The sequence below is a fragment of the Pyrgilauda ruficollis genome, unplaced genomic scaffold (genome assembly GCF_017590135.1).
Source record: "Pyrgilauda ruficollis isolate IOZ18807 unplaced genomic scaffold, ASM1759013v1 scaffold321, whole genome shotgun sequence".
NCBI classification, from domain to species: domain Eukaryota; kingdom Metazoa; phylum Chordata; class Aves; order Passeriformes; family Passeridae; genus Pyrgilauda; species Pyrgilauda ruficollis.
Genome location: NW_024524612.1, coordinates 16786 through 37398, shown reverse-complemented (window position 1 = coordinate 37398; position 20613 = coordinate 16786). Strand labels below are relative to the sequence as shown.

At 51.9% G+C, this 20613-nt stretch overlaps 3 protein-coding genes across 9 annotated transcripts in view; 1 reads left to right on the top strand and 2 right to left on the bottom strand.

Annotated features, from left to right (window-relative positions):
• The window catches only part of SLC23A2 (solute carrier family 23 member 2), a 53018-nt gene extending 48365 nt beyond the window's left edge, over positions 1 to 4653 (bottom strand). The window contains exon 1 of one of the 2 annotated variants that reach the window (XM_041474457.1): positions 4520 to 4653. The gene's annotated coding sequence lies outside the window, so the exon portion shown is untranslated. The remainder of the gene's footprint in view (positions 1 to 4519) is intronic. The other variant, XM_041474456.1, reaches the window with a different exon arrangement.
• On the top strand, positions 4036 to 12665 carry LOC121357303. Of its 6 annotated transcripts, none has more exons than XM_041474463.1 (4): positions 4036 to 4266; positions 5157 to 5204; positions 8033 to 8150; positions 11561 to 12665. In XM_041474463.1, exons 1-4 carry the CDS (start codon positions 4050 to 4052, stop codon positions 11595 to 11597), a joined length of 420 nt encoding a protein of 139 aa, XP_041330397.1. In that variant the 5' UTR covers positions 4036 to 4049; the 3' UTR covers positions 11598 to 12665. The 6 variants fall into 6 exon arrangements, 5 of the variants coding, with proteins under 5 accessions (XP_041330397.1, XP_041330396.1, XP_041330394.1 ...); XM_041474462.1 differs by having other exon boundaries at positions 11558 to 12665; XM_041474460.1 differs by having other exon boundaries at positions 11422 to 12665.
• A 1691-nt stretch (positions 12666 to 14356) lies between these two features.
• TMEM230 (transmembrane protein 230) lies at positions 14357 to 20201 on the bottom strand. The gene is made up of 4 exons (XM_041474465.1): positions 20067 to 20201; positions 18332 to 18459; positions 17875 to 17997; positions 14357 to 16257 (listed from the first exon to the last, which is right to left on the bottom strand). Exons 2-4 carry the CDS (start codon positions 18428 to 18430, stop codon positions 16117 to 16119), a joined length of 363 nt encoding a protein of 120 aa, XP_041330399.1. The 5' UTR covers positions 18431 to 18459; positions 20067 to 20201; the 3' UTR covers positions 14357 to 16116.
• Between the last annotated feature and the right edge of the window lie 412 nt (positions 20202 to 20613).

Here is a 20613-nt window from a genome sequence, read left to right as displayed (position 1 = left end):
TGAATGTGTTGAGAAGGAACTCTGAAAATTCCCTGTCAGCAAATCAGGGTTAAGTTTATTCTCGCTTGAAGCTGCTATTTAAAAGTAATATTAAAATGAAATAAGTCAGGGCAGACACTTGGATGTTGAGTGCATTCCCTGTCCCCTCCTTAACCAGCACTTGCATCTTCTGGCCTGAGAGCTGAGACACGGGGAGATTCAGATCATTGAATCTCTAATTACAAACTCATTAAAATACTAGTTTTACAGTTACCTCGAGCCCAGCCATTCCCCAGCAATCAAACGGAGCTGCGGGATGGGAACACAGAGCCTTTCATCCCAGGAGGGAGACACCCAAACCTTGGAGGAGCTTCGGGAGCCCCTGGGCACAGCCTGGTGCCAATCCATCCTTCCCAAAGCCACCAAAGCCCAGCCCTGCCCCGGGGCCAAGGGGACAGCCACAGCTCCCAGGGTGACTCACAGGTGACAACAGTGGGGACCACAAAACCCAAACTCAGCTCCTCTGGAGAAACCCGGGAGCTGTGTCGAGAATTCCCAAAACACCTTCCCGGCCGAGATGAACTCGAGTGGAAGGGATGGAATTACAACAGGAGCTACAAGTCCAGCTCTCCCTCCTCCTCTCTTTCCCCACCGAGTGCCAGCGATGTCTCAACACCCCAAGTGCCTTTCCAAGGAAGTAGCTCTGCTCCTTTCCGGGCCAAATTACCATGGCAAGAAATCCCCCTGTAGATTCATCTCCAACAGAAAAACATCCAGGCGGCAAACATTTCCTTCCCACAACCTGAAAACAGCCAAATATCATCAGATTTCTTTCCTGCCATCAAAGAAACCCTGTCCTGAGACAGCTCGTAACAACTAAAAACATGTGCCCATAAAGCAAATGTGATCCCCAAGCAGTGACAGAAATATTTCATGCACCCCACGAAGCTGGCTGTGCCTGAACACACTTCACCCCCGGGAAGGCTGGAGAACACAGCAAGAACTTTCATTTGTAATGATTTATTTTACTCCTGCCTTCACTGCATCAGGATGCTTGTCTCTTACTCATCCTGTCTGTCAATATTGTCTTCCTGCAGCTTTTAAGTAAAATAACCCCCATGGTAACTGTCGTCAGGCCATGTCATGACCACTGAGGCCTCATAAATAACACTTGATATAAATAGATTTTCCAGCAACATGTAAACCATCAGCTCCAATGGAAGTAGAAAGATTGTGTGCAACCATCTGCATGTTGTCCTGTAAGGATAAACACATAAAGAAGTGTTTGAAAGCAAAATAAATCTCTTGAAGAAATGACCCTAACAGAAACCTCTGGGGCATGAGATTTCTTACATGACTCACACAAAGACACTGACAGGAGCAGCTACAGCAGAACAAGAACTTCCTGGGAAGAAACCCTTCCCTGGGAGGGAGATGAGGCCCTGGCACAGGGTGCCCAGAGCAGCTGGGGCTGCCCCTGGATCCCTGAAGAGTCCAAGGCCAGCCTGGACAGTGCAAGGAGTCCCTGCCCATGGCACTGGGTGGGCTTTGAGGTCCCTTCCCAGCCAAACCACTCCAGCATTCTGTCACCTTCCAAATGACACCAGCTGGCGGTGGGAGCAGCTCCCAGGGGTGCCAGCTGCCTTCCCCTGCCCTCAGGATCAGAGAGGTTTAATCCTGAGAGCAGCTCAGCAGCCACTCCTCCAGGAATCCATACGGACAATGCCCGCAGTTTCACCCATTTTCCTTTCAATGGTCTGCAATCAACTTCCACAACACAGCAAAGCCACGTCAGAGCCCTCGGGACACCCCTGCATGCTGAGGAAGTTGGCACATTTGGCTACATCAGGAAAAAATAAACCCCCAAGCATAGGGACAGAATGAAAGACAAAAGGTTTAATTTTAAATAAGCATTTGAAATAGGAGCTGCATACAGATGCAGCATTTTTTACAGGTTCTTCTAAACAAGTGTGGGGGAAATCCACAGTCAAAGTTTTCTGTCAGGAAAAAAAAACCAATCCTCCAAAACTGCCATTATCTCAAGCTTCCCCTGAAAAAGTCTCCAACCAAGTAATACCAACAAAGAAATTATTTCTATTTCTCCACTGGAATTCAACTCCCTGTCAGACAACCTTGAGATAGAAATCCTCATACTAGCAAGGTTTAAATCCACCCACAGAGCACCCAGTGTGGACTTAGGGAGGTACACTCAGGTCTGCCTGGGCTCAGGGGGGTCAAAGAGCACAAAAATTCCCCAAACAGATCTGAATGCCATAGGAAAAGGAGGCTTTTGTGGGCAAACCCCTGACTGGGGACAGTGCCAGGGGATGAGGGATGGTACCTGCTTAAATTGCTGCTGTCACCCAAGGAAACACCCATCAACCTGCAGCCCAAATCCTGCCACTGCCTGAGGAGCTGCTTCTCCTCCAAATCCTTGGATTTGCTTCCATGCTGCAAATGCTGAAGAAGCAACAGGCCCGTGCTCTGAGAAGCTGATTCCCCATCCTGCTCCTTCCATCTGCTGAGGGCTGTGTGCTTCCAGAGAGTTCAGCAAAGCTAAGCCTGGCTCAGGGCAGGGCTTACAGCCCAGAGCCACACTGGATGGATCTTAGTTAAGCCACAGGAGGAGCACAACCCACCCCTGAGAACCCCAGCGTGACCTCCTCTCGTCCCCAGGGCTCTGACACGACATCTTCAGGTCCTCTTCACATCTTGACTAAACCAAAGGCTCGTTTAAATCCACGATAAAAATCTCAGGGCTTGTTTAACCTCCTTGCTAGCCCAAGGTTGAATTTGTTTCAGTGCATCTCCATGTTAACACTGCTCTAATTTCAAGGTATCTGGATCATGACTGGGAGCCAGGAGTAGGGGTACAAGAGCTCATCAACTAATCCAATTGTTCCACACATCTCAAGGATTATTTTCCAGTTTGCTAACCTGAGCTACTTGTTGCAATAATCCTTTATCTACACTGAAATCACCTGGCAGATAAGGTGTGCAGTTAAGCCTGGCTCTGGCATCAGCTGCTCATCACTCCAGCGTTTGTTCTGCTTCTCCACTTCGTTTTACAGCCTGCATCAAACTCCACCTGCCAGGAAAACCACTACCCAAACCAGCTCTTTTTTCAAGCTTAAACTGGGTAATTTAAAGCCTGCTCAAGCCTGGCAGCACTACACTGCAGTGAGGACACACAGACATATTAAGTTCCCTATGAATGCAGAGCATTTGGTGTTTTTATTGAAAATTAAAGCTCATCAGCAACAAGGAGTCTGGCATTTACCTGGCACTGAACTCACACCAAGAGTCAGCTGCGTGTGGGAAATGACAAGGCGGAAAAGATGAACAGGCCAGGTCTTTACCTTGTCTTAAACACCTCAGGGGATTTCCTTCCCTGCCAGAACCTTCCAGCGGCTCTGCTGCTGCCTTTGGGCTCAGCCCAGCCCGCACTCACCTGGCCAGGAGAGCCCCAAACCGCCTCAAGGGCTGCTCTTCCCTGCCTACAAAATGACAACGACGGCTCCAAAATGAAGGGATGGAATAAAACTGTAAAGCCTCTGCCTCATTCCCAGCCTTTATGGGGAAAAAAGGCAAAAGGCACCAACAACAGGAATGTATGATAGTGGTTAGTCCTTATTCTAGGAACCCTAACAGGCTTGCAACAAGCTTTGTTCAGGCATTTTTCTGCACTACGTACATCACTTCTTTCTACCCAAAATGTACCTTAAAACAAAAGAAAACCACACAGGATATCGAACGGGGTTTGCAAGTTAAAACCAGAAAATTTAAATATTTGCTGCCTCGATGTGCACTGAAAAATAAAAAGGCAAATAAATAATTTTTTAAAAGGGGGGGGAAAAAGAGCTTTAAAGCGTATCACGAGAACGGGATCAAGGAAGAGCGAGGCCACCCCTTCGGGACCAGGGGAGAATTAACCTGCATTTCTCCATCCCATCTGCAAGCTTACGGCTCTGCCACCCATTTTGTCTCAGATTAAAGAGGAGAAAAAAAAAAAAAATTAAAAAAAAAATAATAATTACCTCAGCGGCACAGAGACCAGACCCCACCCCGGGATGGATGCCCGAGCGGTGCTGCCGGCCGGGCAGGTGACCCCGCCGCAGATGCCACGCCGGGCATCCCCCGCGCCCCTTCCCCATCCCCTGGAGACGCTGCCGAGCCAGAAAACACCGGCGCGGAGCCCGGGGAAGGCTTTATTTAACCCGCAAACGCGAAATGAAAGGCAGAGGAGGAGCGCAGAGGTGCGGACGGCGCGGCAGCCGCGCGGCCAAGGTGAACCGCGGCCGGCTAACATGGTGGAGGCTGCGGGGAGCCGCGACCCTCCGGCCGGCGGCAGCGAGGGCCGAGCCGCGGGGATGCGGGGCCGGCACGGAGCTGACAGCGGGCGGGCGGTGAGGGGCGGAAAGCGCTGAAGGGAGAGCGCTGAGGGGAGAGCGCGGCGGGGAGGGCGCTGAGGGGAGAGCGCGGCGGGGAAGCGCTCCCTCAGGGCTGCTCCCTCAGGGCGGGAGCGGGAGGACGGGCTCACCTGCCATGGCGGGCTGAGGGCGGCAATGGCGCTGGGGGCTGCGGCTCCGCTCCCCTCGGTCTCCGCGGCGAGTGCGGCGGGGCCGGGCGGCCCCGGCAGGCAGAGCACGGGGCGGGACGGGTGCTTCCTCCGCCCCCGACAAGATGGCGCGGCCCCGGCCCCGTTCCCTCAGGGCTCGGCCGCCATGGCGGCTCTGGAGGTCGGTAGGGGGAAACAGCCGCGTGTTCGCTGAGGGTGAGAAGCCTCCAGCTGCAGGGATGTGTGAAGGGTTGATGCGTGAAGGACACAAATGGCAGAGTCACGGGATGGGGCGGGTTGAAGGGGCTGCAGTGGGGCATCTGGTCCAACCTCTCTGCTCAGGAAGGGGCATCCCAGAGCACATGGCACGGGATTGTGTCCAGACGGGTTTGGAATATCCCTGGTGGGGGACATTCCACAGCCTGTCTGGGCAATGGGGCATTGAGCGGGCTCCCCAGGGAATGGTCATGGCCTCAGGGATGGCAGAGCTCCAGGAGGGTTGGGACAAGGCTCTTAAGAACATGGTGGGATTGTTGGGATGCGCTGTGCAAGGCTGAGAGTTGGATCAGGGGCTCCCTTCCGAATCAGGGATCGTGTAACTCTCTTATTCCGCTTCTAGGAATCAGTGCTTGGTCACCCGCACAGCCAAGTTCTTCCTCGTGTTCAGGTAAAACATTCCGTGCCTCAGTTTCTGCCCGTTGCCTCTTGTCCCGCTGCTGGGCCCCAGGGAGCAGAGCCTGCTCCATCTCTGACACCTCCCTGCAGATATCGATGGATATCGATGGATATTGATGGATTTTGATGAGGTCCCCAAACAAACCCCCTCGTCTGGGGGTTCCTCTCCAGCCCCTGGTGCTCGCCTGGTGCCTCCAGCCCTGGCCCTCTTGGGGTTTTGCTTTGGGGTTTCTTTTTGGATTTTTTAAAAAATTATTATCTTTTAGGAAAAATCCAACTTTTACAATAGGAGAGTGAGTTTAGGGAGGAACAAAAGAATCAGAGAATCATTTAGGTGGGAAAAGACCTCTGAGGTCGAGCTCAGCCTGGGCCAAATCATCACCATCCCAACCAGACCAGAGCACTCAGTGCCACATCCTTAAACCTCTCCAGAGTCAGTAACTCCACCACCTCCCTGGGCAGCCCATTCCAATGTCTAATCACCCTTTCTGTGAAGAAATTCCTCCTGATGGCCAACCTAAACCTCCCCTGTTGCACTAGAGGAGGCTGAGTCCCCCAAAACGACACCTCCACCGCATCTGCAAACCCCGTTTTTCCGAGATTTCCGAGGACCAATGGGGCACAAATGTGACACAAATGTGACACAGATGTGACAAATCCCCCTCCCAGCCCACAGAGCTGGGTGTTTTCAGGCACTGCTGACGTCTGCAGCTCCGGTACCCAGCTCTGGACTCTGCCTCTCTCACGTCCCTCTCGGCAACATCTGACATCCCTAATGGCTCCTGACAACGTTAACTCGCTCTAATTTGTGTCCTGCCCTTCCCAGAACGTGCAGTTCTCAGACACATCAGCTCGTGGCTCCTTCCCTTGCTCGGGGCTCTCTGGGCAGCCAGGGCTGAGCCCCTCAGCTGATTCCTGCCCTTTCTCCTTGCTCTCCTTGAGGAGATATTGACCCGTGCCGGGCTTTCTCCCCCAGCCCAGCTGTTGTTTAATCAAGGTGCAGCCCTGAGTCGATGGCAAAGTGCTCCCCAGCTGGACCCTGATTCACCCAGACCTGCAGTTCTCTGTTGATCTTCTGGGTCCTTGCTGTTTGTGCAGTGTTTGGCAGGCAGGAATGCTGGCAGGGTGTTTGTTCACCAGCTGTCCCACCCCCCCACCAAGAGGGTTTCATCCGATCCCATTAAAACCCAGGAGCTTACTTTAAGACCAGAGACCCTAGGAGGCCTCTGGAGCATTTGTGCTTATCCTCCCATATATATATTTTTTTTCCACATTCACTGCAACACTCTCCTGGTTAAGCTTCTAAAAGGTTTTTCCAGTGAGACATATGGAGAACTATAGAGGGCAGGGCTGAGCCTTGATTATGGATATCGATCCTGGGAATTATTCAATACCTGGCCTTATCCCAAATGTAGGCACAGGCTTCAGTGCAGCTTTTAAACGTTAAAAGCCTTTGTTTGTCAGGGTGGGGAGGTGACAGGAGGGACATTTTAGTGATGCCAGGTTGATGGAGGCTGCAGCAGTTGTGCTGTTGACAGGAGTTTGTGTGTGCTCAGGATCAGGGACAGAGACACAGCTTTGTCTATTTTATATTGGATTGTTATCATTTTCCAACCTGCCTTACCCAGGTGAAAGGTGGCAGGGGGAAATACAGCGAGAGAAAACACATCAGTCAGATTGGAATGTAACAGATAAAGACCTCAGGGTCCTGATAATCCCAAGGGCAAGCTGGGGAAGGATGATGAAGATATATTTAGTGCTCCAAGAATTGAATTTGACACAGCTAGACCCCCTGGAACCATGGGCTCAAACCCAGTAAAGCCTTTTTCAATCCTTTTCCCTCTTAAATTGGTACATTCCCTTCCTGGTGGCCTCCTGTGCTGCAAAGTTTGAGCAAATTCCCTGGCATTTCCCTTCTTCAGGGAGTCAAAGCCCTTTTTATGCCATCACTGTCCTGCTACAGAAGCAGAAACTTTACTGGGATTATTGGTTTATATAATTTGTGTTACTAAAATGTAGTGAAGAACCTTGAGGTTTTTATCTAAACATTCAATCCCTCTCTGCCTGAGTGATTCACAGATAAAAGCTGGAAGAATTGGAGCCATGGGATGTGCACGTCCTTCCTGACCACGCAGCAGGAGAAATTAGCATCATCAATCATTTGGTGTGCTTTGAGATCCAAATGGAGACACATTCCCTTTGTTTTCTCCATCTTGGAGAAAGTCTGGATTACCTGAGCTCCTCAAAGCTCACTCAGGGATTTACCTGAACAGGTAGGGAGGTGCTGCTGCACCCTAGCACCAGCCAGTCCAAGGAAGCTTTACTGGGGACATTCCCCAGCTTTATTTGGGTTGTTTCTTCGTGTCTCTGTGTGGATCAAAGGACAGGGCTGCAGGTCAGGGTTTTCCTCAGATGCAGCACAAACGTTACTGGCATAAATTTCAAGGCTGAAATGTTTTTTGGCTGGTGTCTCTTACTCAAAATTTCCATTTTAACCCCAAGTGTTGTCTCGGCTGGGATGTGAATCATTGATCTGAGCACAGGATGTCCAAAAGACCAAATCAAAACTTCACATCCAGGGATGGTATCTGGTGAATGGCATCCTCACCCTTGGCAGGGGAATTGAGATGGTCCCTTCCAATGGACCCAAACCATCCCCTGATCCTATAATTGGTTTGGGTCTGGGATCCTTAGCTCATTTCCAATCTTGTTTTCTTGGCGTGGTTTGAGTTTAGTTTTTATAACATAAAAAAAGAAAATTAAAAAAAAAAAATAGCCAGCCTTGCATTAGATGAATAACATTCTGTGTGAATCCCACAGATGCAGTCCAGCAATTAATAAGAACCCAGCACTCCTGTGTGTGGATAACAGGAATATCTTCCACTGGATTACACAAAATAAAAATGAAACCCCTGCTACTTCAACAGCAGCCTAGGAGGTGAGTGGAGACTCCCCCCAAATAAGCCCAAAAAAAGTTAACAACTCACCAACAGTGGTTTTTTTGTTTTTTTTTTTTGCTTCTCCCTCTGGAATATGGAATGGTACCTGAGGGGAAGAGCTGGGCAGACCCTGGGTTTCACTCTGTGAGGTGAGGAAAGCAAGTGTGAGCAGCCCTTGGTTGAAATGCCACCTCCACCAGCTGGTGGGAAACTCCCGACCCACAGGAATTTGTCTTTACCTCGGGGACTTGCTGTTGCCCTCAATGTCAGATGGAAATTGAGGCAGAAAAAAACGTGTCTCTTTCTCAGAAAAAAAGTGTTTCTTGCTCAGAACCGAGATGGGCTCTGCCAGCCCGGCTCAACCCCCTGGTTTTTCACCTGCTAAATGGAGAATTTTTACGAAGTTTAATTAGTGCAAAGTGCTCTCGGTAGCAAAGAGCTTTCGGTCCGAGCATCTCGGGCCAAGTTCTCAAATTACAAAGCTGCAGGCAGCGACCCACGCGGCAGAGCCGCTGCTGTGCCTGCGGTGCCGGGGAGGATCAGCAGGGCTGAATTCGTGTCGTGAATGAACCAGGAGGAGAGCAGGACAGGAGATCTGCGGGGCTGCAGGACTCCTGGGTCCCTGCTGGTGCTCGCACGGTGGTTTCCCCTCTTTTGGCAGCTTTTGGAAAGAGGAGACATTCCTTCAGCTTTGGGTTTGCAAAATGTTTTGGAAGTGGAGAGGAGGTTGTGGGAGCCAGGAGAGTGCAAACAACCAGGAGAGTACAAACAACCAGGAGAGTACAAACAACCAGGAGAGTACAACAACCCATCCCAGGTCCCTCTTCTTCTCCCACGGGATATTCATGCCAAGCTGTCAGGCAGCCAGGGCAGGGAGAGTGCTCCGGAGTGCTCCCAGCGTTGCTAACTCAGCTGGACAGCCTGTGCTCTGCAGGGGAAGGCAATTTTCTTGCTGCTGTCGAGTCTGCTACCTCGGGGCTGTACCAAAGCAATGAGATTTCACTTGCTGAGTCAGGGGCAGCGCCCGTGTTTGACAGGAGGAGGAGGAGATGGGCTGAGTCACCTCTCCAAGTTCATCCCCAGGCTGCTTCCCAAAAGCACAGCTCCTGGAATGAGCCTGTAAATCCTGGGAGGAGTGGGAGCAGGAGGGGGCCAGGAGAGCAGCCCGTGTTTGTCCTGCCTGCTGTGTTCTCCTGCAGGGCTCTCCTTGTCCAAACGCTGACTCTCTGCAGCCACATCTGGCTCTGAGGCGTTGTGGCAGCAGCCTGGGGCTGGTGGCTCCTGATGGTTTCGCTCTCCTGGGCACACTCACCCTGGAGTTCTGTTCCATTAGATCTTCTCCCCATCAGAGCAACCCTGAGGCATCTGCAGGGATGGTCTCCAAGGGGGAGACAAGCTGGGATTTGTCACCTTGTGTCTCATTCACGTGGGGCTGTTCAGAGCTCTGGGAATAAAGAGCAGCTGCTGTGGGCAGATAACAGGACAGAGCAGCTCATTCCCACTTAAACTACTTCCAAAATGAGCTGGACATGGTGCACTAAATCATTTTGAAGTCCATTAGGGGAATTTTATAGCACAGAATAAAAGAGGTCCTTCACTGTGCACAGCACAGGCAGCAGTGCCTGGTGGCTGCTTACTCATCCCCCAGCAGAGGAGTGAGAGCAGACACAGCCTCTGCTTTCACCCCCTGGCAAGGCATTCCTCAGGGAGGAAGGATGGAGGGCTTGGGCCACTTTTACTCCGTGACTCACTCAATCCCTCGTGTGAGCACATGGTGACATCAGGAGTGACACAGACACACCAGCCTCCTGCAGCCAGGGGCACAAGGCAAAATAAACAGAGGTGCTGAGGCATGAATTAGACCACGAGCCCTCTGCAAAGCAGCTGCTGCAACTGAGCTGCCCAAATCCCACTGGTCACACTCACAGAGGAAAAGCAGAACTCCCAGAGGCAGAGGGAGAACCGAGGCCACAGCAGAGCTCCAGGGGCAGGGCCGGCTCTGGGACTGACTGTGGGGGCTCCCTGCAGCTCCTCCTTGCCCTGGCAGCTGGAGCAAGGCTTGTCACGGGAGTGCACAGTGGCAATTATAGCAGCACGGATGCCACAGGGCTGGCCAGGCTCTCTATTTATAGCTGCCAGCCAGCACAGCTCTCCCTCTGTGCTCCTGCTCACAGGTGAGGGCACAGGCCATGCCCTGGAAGGCTCACAGGCCAAGCAAAAACAGAGGAAGGACTAGCAACCCCTTTGATAAGAACCTAGAATCACCGATGAAAGGACAAAACAGAAATCCACAGAGAGCCTGGAACAATGAACTGTAACTTCTCCCCCCAAAACTGCCCTGTAGTTGGTTAACCCCTTCCCTGCCTGGAGTGCCACCTCTCTGCTCTTCCTAATTGGTGCCAAGCAGTGTCACTGAAGTGTTCTGCGAGCTCTGGCCCCTCGGATTGTTTCCAGCAGAGGTGGCAGAAGGGCTGTGGGCCTGCCTGGCCCTCTGCAGCCCTGGGCCTGTGGCCAGGGTGGGAGGCAGCAGCCCAGGGTGGCAGGCAGCAGCCAGGGTGGGAAACAGCAGCCCAGGGTGGGAGGCAGCAGCCCAGGAGAGCCCCCAGACACTGCCCCTGCCCCAGGGATGATCCATCCCGAGGGAGCCTCTGCCAGCTCAGGGTGGCAGCTGACCACGGATCCAAGTCACAGAGTTGTCTTTGTTTCATGGGGAGGATTAAACCACGACCTGCTTGTGAGCTGAACTTTGAAGTGTCTCCTCAGTGATCTGAAACTCGATCATGCAACAAAGAGAGACCTCCACAAATACTCTTTTTGTGTTTGAAGCTGGAGACCATCCACTGGTTTATTTTTAGGCACACATTTGCACTGGCCCTGTTACAATCCTGCCTCTGTTCTTGTGCAATAAAAGCAGAGAGGATTCTCTTGACCTCCAGTATCAAATACAGAGAAAATAAGGCATTTGTCTGGAAAAGAACCACCCAAAATAGCAGGGAAGAGGTCATGCTGTGCTATGGACTGTTAGTGTTGAGAGACAAGAAAAATGAGGATTATAGGTGCTGGCAGAGGACTTCTAATGACACATTAATGAAAACTGCTAGAAAATTGTATGGTGATGCTAATTAGTATTTGTAGGTTTAAGGACCTGAGATCTTTCCCTTTTACACTAAACATTTGCCTGAGAGTAAGAAATAATCCCTGCTGAGGTGAGTTCTCAGTTTTCTTTAAGGGTTTGTTCTAGATCCTGAGCATTTCCTTTGCTACCCACAGCTTTAACTCAGAAACAGGCTGCTGCATGACCCAGCTGATGTTCCCTAAACTCCTCACAGCCCCTCCTCAGCCTTTGCAACACCCTGATGCTGATAATTATCACTACATGCATTTTCTGTCTTGCCCTTCCTTGAAGAAGCTGGGGAAAGAGCCCAGAGGACCTGAGTGGATGTTGAATTTCTGTCACATCAGCAGGGCCAGCTGCACCAGGCATCTCCCACTGACAAGAGAAGGAAGGTTAAAACCTCTCATGACAGGTTAACAGCATGATTTGCAGCAACAGCTTAAATAAATGGTTGCAGGCACGAAAGAGTAGCAGGCAGCTAATCCTTTAAAGACTTAAGAGCAGCTACTACTTCAGCCCAAGTAAATATTTCAAAACAAAATTAATTAGTGGTGACTAGTGGATTTGCTGCCCTTTGCTTTAACAGCCCAGGGTGAAACGGTGATTCCTCCACAGAATTTTTGCTTCAGTGCCAAACCTGCTGTTTCACAGGAGCTGAAAGTCCTCTCAAAGAAGATTCCTCACAGTTCTGTTCCAAAGCTCTGCAGGATCTCATGGCTGTGTGTTGTGTGGGAGGGGAGGTCCCTTTGTGCTGCCTCAGAATCCAGCCCAGTGCAGCGTGCAGGAAGGAAATGTCACTTCCTGATTCTTATCAGAAGAAAGCTCTGTCCAGGCCACAGAACAGCTCCCAGTAATTGCCTTTCTTCTGATTAAAGCAGTTCCTGAACACCTTCCTAGGCACAGGAAAGCAGGGAAGGAAAGGCCTCAGGGTTACCAGCACAAACCACTCTGCTGAGCCCAGAGCAGCAAAGCAGGCAGTTCAATCAACTGCAAACAATCATTTCTAATCAACAATTGAGTTTTCCCCCCCTCTGACCCTTGGCTCCACCACAGAACAAAGCCAGCTCCCTTGGGAGGCTCTGTCATGGTCTTGCAGGACTGTCTGGACTATTTTTAGTCAAATCCAGCATTCCTAAAAATCCTCAGGCTGCTTTTGTGCTCAGGAAGGGGAGAGGAACTGCTGTGCATGTGCACTTCCACATTCCACACAGGACACAGGAGTAGGAGCAGGGAGGCACAGCTGGGTCAGCACAGAGCCCTGGGAAAAGGGCAAAAATCCTTCTTTTCATCGGGCTGAGAAGGCAGGAAGTGAAGGCAGGACTGTCCTGAACTGGGAGGGGGAAACCAGAGGTGTCTGCAGTGCTTGGGAGGCCAGGGAGATCCAAGGGCTGCGTGGTGTCCCCTCCCTGCTGAAGGGAGGTCCAAGGGCTGGGTGGTGTCCCCTTTGGGGTTTATGGCACCATTTGCACAATGTTTTGGATTATTCTGGCTTTGTTCACTCAAAAAACCAAAAAAAACCTAAAAAAACCCGACCAACCAAACAAAAAAACAAACAAAAATAACCCCCAAAAAACCCAATCGTGAGATTGACTAAAATGTCTTATAACAAATACAGGAGGATTTCTTGGGCACTGCTGGTAGCTCACAGGACTCCAGAATCACCTTTCCAAATCTTTCCAGCAATTCCATGGCATTAAATTAAGCAGGTAATTAATTGTGTAACTACACTCTGCAACAGCAATCGAAGAATGGCATTGAGACACCAATCCAAGCACTCATAAAGCAGAGAACAGCCTGGAATCTGGCTGCCTGTCCTTTCTGCAGAGCTTCTGTGCCTGGTAACACCATCAGGCTCTATAAATGCTGACTGTTCCTCCCTGAGACAGCTGCCTTGCCCAGAGTGGAGGATGCCCCACAAAGGGAGCAGCTATTCAGAGTTATCATTCATCTGTGCCTCATTTGTCATTCCAGCCCTGCTCTAGAACCACAAACTCCTTCCCAGGCCTTTTCCCATTCCCCTCACTGCTGCAGGGAGTCAGTCTGGGCTCCCCAAAACCTGCATGTCAGCTTGAAGAATGAAGTCCTCTGCATCCCTGTATTTCCAGTGGTCAGAATCCCCTTTTTCTCTCCTAGAAGTGTTTCTTTTTTTCCCAATTAGATACAAAAACCCTGCAGAGGGGACTTTTTCATCTGGCCATCCCTCACAAGGCCCTGCTTATTTATCCACTGCTGCCTGAGGACTTTGCCTCTGTCAAAGAAAAGTAAATTCATGAATTTCTGTCCTCCAGCATGTTCTCAGAATCACAGAATGCCCTGAGTGGGAAGGAACCCACAAGGATCATCCAAGTTCAGTTCCTTCTCCTGTCCCCTTCATTCATCCCACTTAGGTGACCCCCCCTTCCCAAATTGCTTCATCTCCTCCCTCCCTCTTTGCTTTTTCCATCTAAACTTCCCTTCCACTTCCTGCCCCCCTCCCCAAACCCAAATAAACGCAGGTTCTTGTCCCCTAAGAGAGGCTGATTCATGGTTTGACGTCAGCAGGAGCTCTGGTGGCCAGAGCCTGCAGTAGTTGACACAATCCAGCTGCTGCCAGCAGCACGTGTGTCCCTTGTCCCCTGTCCCCTGTCCCACCCCAGCCGGGGCTGGCAGCAGGGAGGAACCTCCAGAGATGGAAAGGGAGATCCTGAATTTAACAATTTAACCAGTTCTTCCTCAGTGCTGGGATTCACTCAGGGGGGTGCAGACAAGTGAGGGAAGAGAGGCAGGATAAAAAAGCCATCTTGGCTCAGGGTTTGGGTTTGATCTGGAGCACTGAAGGAGGAAAAAAGGCAATTCTAGGAGTAGGTTCAAAGCAAGGTGTTTGTCCTGCCACTGTCAGTCACTCCTGCCCCTTCCTTCTGGAATGTTCTGCCCACCCGGGTCAGGTGGCAGCTGTGGAGTGCTCTGTGCAGCCTGACACTGCTGGGGCTGTTCCAGCTCTGCCTCCCTGGCTCCAGCAGCTCCTGGGAGCTGGAGGCAGCAGCAGCCAAAGCCCAGCAGAGTTTTTCGTGCACTCTGACACCTGTGAAGGTGGGAAGGACAAACCTGTGGTTACAGAGAATACAGAACTTTATTCATGTTAAATGCATCCACTTGCATGGCTGCTCGTTGTCCAGGACACAGCCTGGTCTGACCTCACAGAAGTGGAGCCACCACTCTGCTTTCCCTGAATGCCACATCAGCAAAGCTGGCAAAGCAATCCAGAGGGGCTTTGGTCAGCACAAACTACACACAGAACTTCTCTTCACTGGCCTGGGCAGGTCTGCACAGCAAATTATCTACACAAGGACAAAAGGACTCCAGAAGACAGACAGCTGGAGTTCAAGTGTCTCCAATACCCACATCAGTCAAGCCCAAGATGTTTGGTATTTAGACACTGGAGTCTGGGTTCCAATCCCTCTCCCAGTATCCATCTGGTTGTTTAAATGACAAGCAAACTCCAGCACCAGTCCCTGTGAAGGATAAGCAGATTTTGCCAACAGCAGCAGTGGCACGGGGAAAGCTCGCTCGGGGAGGAGGAGTTTGTTGGTGGGGAAGTGAGCTTGGCCAGTCTGTGGAGGTGGAAATCCCTTCCTGCAAGTGCTGCTTTCCCACTCTCATCAGACTTTATTTACTGCAGGACCAGTGGTTTGGAAGCATTTCTGATGGACAGAGAGCAAAAGGAGAATTTAATGATGGTCTATCTGCAAAGGTAACCCAACAATAACCACAGCCTCATGGAAAGCTAAAATAAATTCTAGAAAACACTTAGAGAAAAAACAAATATCTGCAGCTGAAACCAGCTCATCTATTTTTGGAAAATTGCAAGGATTGCCTCGCCCAGGAAGAACGGAATTATGCAACCCCAAGAGGAAAAAAATCCCATAAATCCCAAGTTCTTTTCAATTCCTTTTGGTCAATTCCAGGCTGGACCCCCCAACCCCCAAACTGGAGAACCTGCAACTCCTCGAGGCCAGAAAAAAACCCATGAGGAAAAAAACAAAAATCCCATAAATCCCAAGTTCTTTTCAATTCCTTTTGGTCAATTCCAGGCTGGACCCCCCAACCCCCAAACTGGAGAACCTGCAACTCCTCGAGGCCAGAAAAAAACCCATGAGGAAAAAAACAAAAATCCCATAAATCCCAAGTTCTTTTCAATTCCTTTTGGTCAATTCCAGGCTGGACCCCCCAACCCCCAAACTGGAGAACCTGCAACTCCTCGAGGCCAGAAAAAAACCCATGAGGAAAAAAACAAAAATCCCATAAATCCCAAGTTCTTTTCAATTCCTTTTGGTCAATTCCAGGCTGGACCCCCCAACCCCCAAACTGGAGAACCTGCAACTCCTCGAGGCCAGAAAAAAACCCATGAGGAAAAAAACAAAAATCCCATAAATCCCAAGTTCTTTTCAATTCCTTTTGGTCAATTCCAGGCTGGACCCCCCAACCCCCAAACTGGAGAACCTGCAACTCCTCGAGGCCAGAAAAAAACCCATGAGGAAAAAAACAAAAATCCCATAAATCCCAAGTTCTTTTCAATTCCTTTTGGTCAATTCCAGGCTGGACCCCCCAACCCCCAAACTGGAGAACCTGCAACTCCTCGAGGCCAGAAAAAAACCCATGAGGAAAAAAACAAAAATCCCATAAATCCCAAGTTCTTTTCAATTCCTTTTGGTCAATTCCAGGCTGGAACCCCCAACCCCCAAAACTGGAGAACCTGCAACACCTCGAGGCCGGGACGCGGCGCCGCCCAGGGACGCTCAGCCGTGCCCCGCCAGCACCCGGGGGAACTACCAGCTGTGAGCAGCCTAATTAGAGCGGGGTTAATTAACAGTTCAGTCGTCGAAGTCGGGGATGTCGTCGTAGGAGTAGCCCCGGTAGCCCTTGGAGGCGTAGTAGGCGATGCGCAGGTGGTAGAAGCCGGGCAGGAACACCAGGATGCCGATGATCAGCACGGGGATGGCCCGCTCGGTCTCCTGCAGGGACACAGCAGCACAGGGCAGCTGATGCCTCAGTGCAGCAGTGCAGGGCACCCTCGGCACGGGAAATGATTCAATGATTGGTCTGTGACTCTAATTTGGAATGCTGAACGCTCGCTTTGTTAAAGCTGTCCTATATTGCATTACAACTGTATTGAAGACAGATACTGTGTTATACTGTATGATACTAACTGAAAAACTCAGTCTGCAGACTGACAGTCCACACAGCTTGGACCTGATAGGTTCATTAACATAAACAATCTCCACCAGAATCTAATTACTAAATTCTGTCAGGTAGACAATCTCCCCAACGCATTCTACGCGTGCAAGCAGAGATAAAAATTGTTTTCCCTCTGTGATTCTCCAGGAAAAAACCTGAGAGAGAGAATCATGTCTGTCTCAGTTTGTGAATGCCACACCTCAGGGTTCAGCTTTTATGTTTTCCAGCTTCTGTGCTGTTTTAGTGAGCAGTCCTGAGCTTCATGTTAAGTGTTGTAAGCTCTCTTCACAGGGTAGGGAGACAAAACAATTCCTTCTCTAGCTGGGGATTAAGGACAACCACCCAAATCTCACCCAAGAGCACAAACAGAACCCTGCTCTAGCTCAGCCTTCCCAAGGCACCACAGTGACATCTCTGAGAGGGGCTCTCCTCCCTCTCACGCCCTGCCTGGTCTAGGGGAAGGTTGCCCTGCCCAGGGCAGGTGAGATGTGAATGAATTCAGAGAATGAGGTGATCTGGAAGGTTCTCTGAACCCAAACCATCCCGTGGTTCTGTGATCCAGCCCCAAGGCCTGGCGAGCTGAGAAATAAAAGCCCATCTTCCACCAGAAACATCTCAGCTGTCACCAGGCTGAGCCCTTAATCCCATCCAGGCCTCTCCTCCTTGCTGCAGGAACCCTCGAGGGACCCCATCCTTCAGCAGGGACCCCCTGGATGTGCAGCCAGGGCTGGGAGCTGCGAGCATGAGCCCAGGGATCTGTGCCTGGAGCTCTGCTGATAGCCCCAGAGGCTGCTGCTGCTGCCAGAGATAAGGCAGAGCTGCCAACCCCCCTGAGCCCACAGCACAGGGAGCAGGGGCAGAAGCACCCAGAGCTGCAGGAGCAGATCCCCTGCCCAGGAATCACCCACAGCCAGATGGGGAAGTGTTGCTGTGCCCCACACAGGGTCTGGCAGCTCCTCCCTGTCCCTGCACGGGCTGAGATCTCTCCAGGGACACTCAGCCCTCCTTGGAGATGCCCAAGGTGGCTGTGGTGGGAATCCATTCCCTGCTCACTCCCCGTGGCTCTGAAGTTCTACACTGAACCCATCACAGGATCCTTGAGGCTGGAGAAGACCTTCAAGGCCATCAAGTCCAACCAAGACCCATCACCACCCCCAGGGTCACCCCTACCCACGTGCTGGAGTGCCACATCCCCGTGTTCTGAACCCTCCCAGGGATGGGGAGTGCAGCACTGCAGCTGTGCCAGGCCCTTCCCACCCTTCCCACATCAAACCTTGCCTCATTTTGAACTGAAACCTCTCCTGGTGTGCCTTGAGGCTGTTTGCTGTGCCCTGATGGGCAGAGAGGGCTCGGGGCAGTGCAGAACCAGCGCCAGGAGTGTCTGAAGCACTCACCCCTTTGCTGATGTACCCTGCCAGCAGCAGGGCTCCGATGATGATGAGGAAGGTCCCGATCATGAAGAGCACCACAGCCAGTGCGATGGCCTTGTAGGGGATTTTGGGTGGGCTCTTCTTGAACTGGATGGAAAAAACCCAAATGTTGAACAGCTGAACTTGGCACAGCTCCCCTCCCACCACAGCACAGGTGGGACCCCACAGCTGGCACAAAATCCTGCTCCAGAACTGCCCTCCAGGAGGAATCCTGCCCTTGAGGCCCTGCTGAGCCAGCCCCTACTCCCAGTCTTGTTCCCAGGGAGGCTCTTTGGCCTTTCCAGAGGGGAAGGGCTGAGGTTTGGCTCCCTCCTGGCTTTGTCCCTCTCTGAGCTGCAGCTGCTCCACCAGAGATGCCCAAGAAGCAGCTGCCTGTGGCTGCCCACCCTCGTGGTTTCACAGCCTCCTTCCCCAGTTTTACCTGCAGGTCAATGTATCCATCGTCGGTGCTGGAGAGTTTGGAATATTTGACTTTGCTACTGGGGATCCCAGCGGAGAGATTGGTCCTGGACGGCATCATTCCAGGGGGGCCTGGGCATCAGCTACAGCCTGGGAGCCAGGGCAGGAGAAAATCAGGAGAGGAGACAGAGATGGCAGTCTGAGAGACAGAACTCAAGTTTCAGAGGAGAAACTCCCCTGTCGAGGCTGTGCCACCTTTGTAAATTAAAACTTTTCCCACAGAGGAGCTAAGCATTTAATTTGAAACCTGAAATACCAAATAGACAGAGCTGCAACGATGTTTGGAGTCAAGGTAGAACCTGTGCTTCAAACCAGATGGAAATTCCAGGGCAGGGCCCAGGAATGACCCGGCTCTCACAGATGTCCAAGCTCTGGCTGTTTCTGAGCAGGATCCCAGCCAATAAACCCAAACCAGAGCTAAACAAAGCAGCTTTTCAACCACCAGGAGATTTTGCAAGAGAGCAATTTGGGGGAAAAAAAAAAAACAAACCCAAAGAACCAAAGAAACACAAAAAGCAACGCAAACCACTGGAAGCTGGAAGGAGATGGAGCTGCCATGGGGACAGCAGGAGTGACTCGGAGCAGGACAAGGAGTGCGAGTGGTGAGGTGACCACTCAGGTGTGCAGAGCAGGCTGCCAGTGGCAGGGGGACAGCCTGGGGACAGGGAGCAGAGCCAGAGCTGCCCAGGGAGCCATCCTGCCAAGCTCCCCGTGCCCCTGTCCCAGCAGGACACGCATTCCCAGGGGACAGGCAGGGAAGGGCTCCCCGCGCCTCCCAAAGCCTCAATGCAGCTTTTATTTTCTGAGAAAGCCTGCAAGCAAGGGAACAAAAGTAGATATTCCTGCAGTGCCAACAGGAAGGGATAAAAATTCTATTTCCACAACATTCTTTATCATCAGAGGTGATGCATCCACTCAAATGTTGAGTCTCCATTGAACTGAAGCCCTTTGTCACTAATTGCTGGCACGTTCCCCACCCAGCTTCGTTCCTCCTGCTGTAAAATTGACTTTTATGAAATCCCCTCTGATCTGAAATTTCCACCACTGAACCTTTGGCTTGAACTTTGGGCTTTTGTTTTAGTGGCAAAACCCAAACATGGACAAAACACTTTTGGCCCTGTGGATAATGGAAACACCTGCAGGGTGGCATTTCCTGCTCCCCACACATCCTTGTTGACCCAAACACCCCCAGGCTCGAGGGCAGATGCACAAGAGGGGAAAAATCCACCCAGAACGTACCAAAGGCACCCCAAATCCACCCAGAATACACCAAATCCACCCAGAATACACCTAAATGCACCCCAAACGTCCCAAATCCACCCAGAACACACCAAATCCACCCCGAATACACCCGGACCCGCCCAAACCTACTCCAAACTCACCCAAAATCCACCCAAAACACCCCAAATCCACCCGAGCCCACTTAAACGCATCTAAAAGCATCCAAATCACCCTAAATCCACCTCGAATTACCGGAACCCACTCGAACCCAGCGCAACCCTTCCAAATTCTCCCAAACCCGTCCCGAACCCGCCTAAACCACCCCAAATCCACCGGAACCCACCCAAACTCCAACCCAAACCCAACCCAAATCCACCTAAACCCACTCAAACCCACCCCGAAATCACCCCAAACCACCCCGAATCCACCTGAACCCACCCAAACCCACCCCGAATCCACCCATCCCGGCCCGGTACCTGCCGCCCGCCCGCTCCATGCCGGCCCCGCCCGGCCCCGGGAAGTCGATCCCGGTGACGCCGCTTCCCTTCCAGGTCACGGCGGGGCCGGGCCAGCCTCCCGTGCCCGCACCGCCCCGGGTGAACGGGGAAACAGCCCCGGGTGAACGGGGGAACAGCCCCGGGTGAACGGGGAAACAGCCCCGGGTGAACGGGGGAACACGTCAGGAGCGGCTGAAAGCGCCGGGGTGGAGGATGCGCCTTGCCGGATGTTTTCCTGAAGGTGCTGGAGGATAAATCGGGAAGGATCCGGAGGCAGCTCAGCAAGGGAGGCAGCTGGAAATCGGCGTCTAAAGCCCGAATCCTGGAATGGTTTGGGTTGGGAGGAGCCTTGAAGGTCTCCCAGTGCCACCCCTGCCGTGGTGGGGACACCTGAGTGTCCATGAGTGTCGCCTCCACGCTGGCGTGGGACAATGGCAGGGATGGCCAGGAGTGCGGGTCCCAGCAGGAGCCCAGCCCCGAGCAGGGATTGTCCCCAGGGCCGGGCAGGGATTGTCCCCAGGGCCGG